At 38.1% G+C, this 6,539-nt stretch overlaps 1 protein-coding gene across 1 annotated transcript; it reads right to left on the reverse strand.

The window, feature by feature from the left end:
- Nucleotides 1-3,658: 3,658 nt before the first annotated feature.
- LOC142235872 (uncharacterized) lies at nt 3,659-4,604 on the reverse strand. The gene is made up of 2 exons (XM_075307125.1): nt 4,548-4,604; nt 3,659-4,318 (listed from the first exon to the last, which is right to left on the reverse strand). The coding sequence occupies exons 1-2, from the start codon at nt 4,602-4,604 to the stop codon at nt 3,659-3,661; spliced, it is 717 nt and encodes a 238-aa protein (XP_075163240.1).
- Between the last annotated feature and the right edge of the window lie 1,935 nt (nt 4,605-6,539).

Here is a 6,539-nt window from a genome sequence, read left to right on the forward strand (position 1 = left end):
AATTTTTGTATGGTTTCTAGAGACCATATACTAATAACACGTACCAAATTTCAAACGGAACGGATGAATTTTGGCTATGATCGTCCATTTGTAATATATCAAACCTCAAACAAAAAGATAACGTCAATATATTGTTTGGAAAGCAAACTCTGAGAGTCGGTTCCCGCGACCAACGCCTTTGTTTAGCACACACAAATTGTAAATCGTGGAAGTAGTAGGAAGTAGTCAAGAAAAGTCTTTCGAGCTTTTATAGCGCACCACGCCCCCATTCGTACCACACCAGCCACTAAGATGGTTACACACAAAAAATTTTTTTTTCTGATTCAATCACGAAATTAATTGATCCAATTAATTTTTTAATTGAAATGTCTTCAATCACGAAAATGATAGTATCAATCACAGTTTTAATTGGGCATAGAAAAAATTCTTGATTAAAAAATTAATTGATTTCATTACCAAATTTCAATTAAGTTTTTAATTGATTCAATTAAAAACTTAATTGATGTTGATTGCAAAACTCAATTAATTTAGTAATTAAACAAAGGTAACTATTTTCAATTACATTCTGAATTGGCTTAGAATTTTTAGTTGGATTAACAATTGATTGTTTGAAAAAAAAATAATCAAAAATTTAATCACTTTTATAACTGACTTAGTCTTCCGAATTCGATTAAAAGTTAATTGTATCAATTAACTTTTTAATTAAAAATTTTAAAATTTTCAATCATTGACTAAATTAACTTAATGTTTCTATCTTGATTAAAAAGTTAATTGTACCAATTAATTTATTAATTGAACAAAATTTCAACTTCAATTAACTTTTTAATTGGAAATATTTTGGTGATATTTTTTTCTGTGTATGAAGCAATTTATAGAATATGGGGCTAAAATGGGCCATATATTCGATGTTTGTCTCAGGACGCTTTAAACTCTGGACATGTGGAAAAAATGGAGATTACACTGGAAAGAGGAAAACAGCCGCTTGGGAGATTTGTATGCGCCAATAACTGGTTAGTCTCCTATAACGAAGATTCTGGGGGTTATTGTACATATTATCACACTTAGTCTTCTGCTCGTACCGATCTGCAATCCCTGTTTTAAGGGAAATAAAAACCAATATTGCGAAGTTACTGAACAGTAGGAGGCTACGTAATCGTTCTATTCTTTTGGCATTGGATTTATTTGTCTTAAACACTGGACGCTTCCTGAAGAGGTATTTCACTAATCCTATGGCTGGTAAATAATCCTATGTGGAATTTCAAGTCAAGACACCTTTGGTCAGGAAGAATAAATAGGAAGTTTCACAAGACAGAATTTTCAACTTTTGTATGATGACAAGGGCTCATCTTTCACCACCAGATGTCCACCAGCGGTACATAGTCACTTCAACACGTCATGCCGAGGAGCTCGAGGTTTAGTTAGTAGCCCTTGGCACCTAGGGAGTTCTTTCTCGACATGAATCTTAAATTGTCGTCCCCCCAATTCGACATTAAAATATTACAAGTATAAACGGCCGTAAGTTCGGCCAGGCCGAATCTTATGTACCCTCCACCATAGAATGCGTAGAAACTTCTACGAAAGACCATCATCCACAATCGATGATTGTGGATGATACAACCCCAAGTAGGGTTGTGGTACTAGTTTTCTAAATTGTGAGTTTGTCCATACGTGGTATATATTAGACAAAAAAGGTATGTGTATGTAAGTCTACAAATAATTACGAATCGATATGGAATTTTGCACGGTACGTAGGGAGCCAGAATTGAAATATGGGGGTCGCTTGATCCTTATCAATACAATTATTGATATGGATAAATTTTTGTTCGATTGAGGATCGATTTATCTGAGGGCTATATATAATTATAGACCGATATGGACCTAGTTAGGCATGGTTGTTAACGGTCATATACTAGCACAATGTACAAAATTTCAACTGACTCGGATGAAATTTGCTCCTTCAAGAGGCAACAAATCCAAATCTAGGGATCGGTTTATATGGGGGCTATATATGATTATGGACTGATATGGACCACTTTTGGCATGGTTGTTAAATATCATATACTACCACCACGTACAAAATTTCAACCAGATCGGATGAATTTTGCTTCTACAAAAGGCACCGGAGGTCAAATCTGGGGATCGGTTTGTATGGGTGCTATATATAATTATGGAATGATATGGACCAATTCCTGCATGGTTGTTGGATACCATAAACTAACATCACATACCAAATTTCAAGCGAATCGGATGAATTTTGCTCTTCCAAGGGGCTCCGGAGGTCAAATCTGGGGATCGGTTAATATGGGGGGCTATATATAATTATGGACCGACTTCGACCAATTTTTGCGTGGCCATTAGAGATCATATACTAACACCATGTACCAAATTTCCGCAAGCCAAATCGGGGATCGGTTTATATGGGGGCTATACATAATTGTTGACCGATGTGGACCAATTTTTGCATGGTTGTTAGAGACCATATACTAACACCATGTACCAAATTTCAGCCGGATCGGACGAAACTTTCTTCTCTTTGAGGGTACGCAAGCCAAATCTGGGGATCGGTTTATATGGGGGCAATATATAATTATGGACCTATGTGGATCAATTTTTACATAGTTGTTAGAGACCATATACTAACACCATGCACCAAATTTCAGCCGGATCGGATGAAAGTTGCTTCTCTTAGATGCTCCGAAAGCCAAATCGGGGGATCGGTTTATATGGGGGCTATATATATTTATGGACCGATGCGGATCAATTTTTGCGTGGTTGTTAGAGACCATATACTAACACCATGTACCAAATTTCTGCCGGATCGGATGAAATTGGCTTCTCTCTGTTTCGTTCGGAAGTTAGCGTGATTTCAACAGACGGACGGACGGACGGACGTACATGCTCAGATCGACTCAGAATTTCACCACGATCCACAATATATATACTTTATGGAGTCTTAGAGCAATATTTCGATGTGTTACAAACGGAACGGCAAAGTTAATATACCCCCATCCTATGGTGGAGGGTATAAAAATATTGAGCTAAAGAAGTAGACCAAGAGCTTTGTATTCACATTCGAGGCCACGGTTTAATTGAACAAAAATGCCAGAGTTATTGACGAACCATTTGGCGATTTGTTTCTCGTTAAAAAAATTAAATGATTGCCAAAATATGTGGGGATAAAGCAACTTGCTGAAAGCATTGGCTGATACCAATTGGATTAAAAAAGAGACGATACAAAAGACCAATAAGTCGATGGGTCGTCTTCTTGTCACAAACGCTATAAAAACGTTGCGCAATATAGGGCTAGGGGTTAACGTAGAAAAGTACTATCGCTGTGCTTGGGATACTCGAACTTTTGGGCTATACGAAATCTAGATTTTATGCCTCATGACTTCGGAGGGCCCAATGCTTCAAATACTATGTAAGAATTGGATTGGTCGAATTTTACCTTTGCCTTAGTAAGTGTTTCTTTTAATTTTCCCCACTCCTTTCTCAAAGGTTTCTTTTAGTTTTCCTCAATCCTTTCACAAAAAGGCTCGGTAGTTTAAAGACACCACATCATTTAAAATATATCAACAATTTTCTTTTATTTTTCACTTAAAAACTAAAAAATGAATCAACAAATAAACAACAATGATCTTTGGTTATAACTATGCACTTAAGCACGGAAACGCAAGACCGACGATGGCAAGTAAGCATTTTGGGGAGTTTGAGGAGCAGCAGTGCGGACAGCAGCACCTTGAGAAGCAAAGTTAAGAACGGGAGCAACACCACCATTGATGTTTTGGGAGTTTCCACCCAAGGAATCGTATTGAGATTGGATGGTTCTTTGGGCATTGGCAGCATCCTCAGCGGTACGGTATTTGACGAAATGAACTTCGGGTTTGCTGTTGGCACCACTGTTGACGGCATTGAGTTTGTTGGCCAACTCTCCGATATCGGTTTGTTTGTTGAGGACATAGATGGCGGTTTGTTGAGCGGAAGCAGATTTGGCCAAAGCGAGGGCAGCATCTTCGAGACCCTTGTTTTCGGGGCCTTTGATGAAAACAACACGGAGACCTTGTTTCACGCTATTGGCAGCACGTTCAGCAGCACTTCCATCATCGAATTCACTTTCATCAGCGGAGAAAGTGTAGAATTCCTTTTCGAATTCAGCAGCAGGAGCAAAGCTAGAAGGAGCATCGTTGGATACAGCACCACCAGCACTGGGAGCAGCACCTGTACCAGGAGTGAAAGACAATCCACTGTCGGAATGACCAACGGGTTGGTAGTTGTAACCCAATTTATCGGCACAAGCCACAGCAACCAAACACAATACCTAAGGATGATAATGGATAAATGGATAATCAGTCATATGGATTTAGACCTTTTTTGGAGGAATTCTATTCCATGTGATGAATGCAAATGAACTTACAATGAAAGCACGCATTTTATTTAAAGTTTTTCTTTTTGAGGTTCTCAAGATGAGTATTACTTGAATACGAAACTGTTTCTGTTGATGTCACTCTAAGCTACGACCTCTTATATTTATACCACCAATACTTTACACGGGCCTCTTCTCTAAGATCACCCTCATCACCAGTTAGTAATCCATTTAATATCATTCCGATACTTTTTAATGTGTTAACATAAGATTTGGTTTTTCTGTTTGTTTGTTTGTTTTTTTATGACCCTAAACAAATACCGGAAGTTTTGGCTGAAAGCCACCTACAAATCGTTAAACGGCCCATAATCACCTTTGTTGTTATTCCTAATGCATTTCCCCAAAGACACCAGTGACAATGTCTGCGGCAAATTATGGCCTACACGTTGATAAAATGGTAACCTGTTTTTTTTTTTTGAATTTAATTTGAGAAAAAGATCTCAATTCGATACGCTTGAATTAGATCAATTTGCATATTGAGTCCCATTAGTTTGGCGTTTAGTGTTTGTTTTTCTCAGTTGTAAACTTGTCATAATTGAATTTAGAGGAATGCATGTTTTACTATCGTGGAATATTGTCACAAGATTCAGTTACAATTCGTATAAACTGTTTTATTTCTTTTTTAGTTTGACCACTTTTTAAGCCATGTTAGCGTTCTTGGTGAAATATGTTAAGTCGAATTTTCAAAAAAAAAAAAAAAAAACTCATCGTAGCTGATGATTATTTTTATACACTGCTCCACACTGTGGAACAGGGTATTATAAGTTAGTGCATATGTTTGTAACACCCGGAAGGAGACGAGATACACATATGGTGTCTTTGGCAATAATGTTCAGAGTCGGCCCCTAGGCATGTCCGTCTGTCTGAGAACACATTTTTGTAATCAAAGTCTAGGTCGCAATTTTAGACTTCAAACTTGGAACAAGTATGTATTTTGGTTCAGAATAGAACCCTATTGATTTTGGAAGGAATCAGTTCAGTTTTAGATATAGCTCCCATATATATCTTTCGCCCGATATCTATTAATATAGCCCCCGCAGCCACAATTTCAGCCTAATTATATAGGATGGGGGGTATATTAACTTTGTCATTCCGTTTGTAACATATCGAAATATTGCTCTAAAACCCCATAAAGTATATATATTCTGAGTCGTGGTGAAATTCGATCTAAGCATGTCCGTCCGTCCGTCTGTTGAAATCACGCTAACTTCCGAACGAAACAAGGTATCGGCTTGAAACTTGGCACAAGTAGTTGTTATTGATGTAGGTCGGATGGTATTGCAAATGGGCCATATCGGTCCACTTTTACGTATAGCCCCCATATAAACGGACCTCCAGATTTGACTTGCGGAGCCTCTAAGAGTAGCATATTTCATCCGATCTGGCTGAAATTGGGTACGTCGTATATGGTCTCCAATAACCATGCAAAAATTGGTCCATATTTATATATAGCCCTCATATAAACCGATACCCCGATTTGGCTTGCGGAGCCTTTAAGAGAAGCAAATTTCATCCGATCCAGCTGAAATTTGGTACATGGTGTCAGTATATGGTCTCTAATAACTACGCAAAAATTGGTCCACATCGGTCCATTATTATATATAGCCCCCATATAAACCGATCCCCCGATTTCGCTTGCGGAGCCACTAAGAGAAACAAAATTTAACAGATCCGGTTGAAATTGGGTACGTCGTGTCAGTATATGGTCTCTAATAACCATGCAGAAATTGGTCCATATCGGTCCATAATTACATATAGCCCCCATATAAACCAATTCCCCGATTTGGCTTGCGGAGCCTCTAAGAGAAGCAAATTTCATCCGACCCAGCTGAAATTTGGTACATGGTGTAAGTATGTGTCTCTAATAACTACGCAAAAATTGGTCCACATCGGTCCATTATTATAAATAGCCCCTATATAAACCAATCCCCCGATTTCGCTTGCGGAGCCTCTAAGAGAAACAAAATTTAACAGATCCGGTTGAAATTGGGTACGTCGTGTCAGTATATGGTCTCTAATAACCATGCAGAAAATGGTCCATATCGGTCCATAATTATATATAGCCCCCATATAAACCGATTGCCAGATTTGGCTTGCGTCGCCCCTAAGAAAAGCA

The sequence above is a fragment of the Haematobia irritans genome, chromosome 1 (genome assembly GCF_050003625.1).
Source record: "Haematobia irritans isolate KBUSLIRL chromosome 1, ASM5000362v1, whole genome shotgun sequence".
NCBI classification, from domain to species: domain Eukaryota; kingdom Metazoa; phylum Arthropoda; class Insecta; order Diptera; family Muscidae; genus Haematobia; species Haematobia irritans.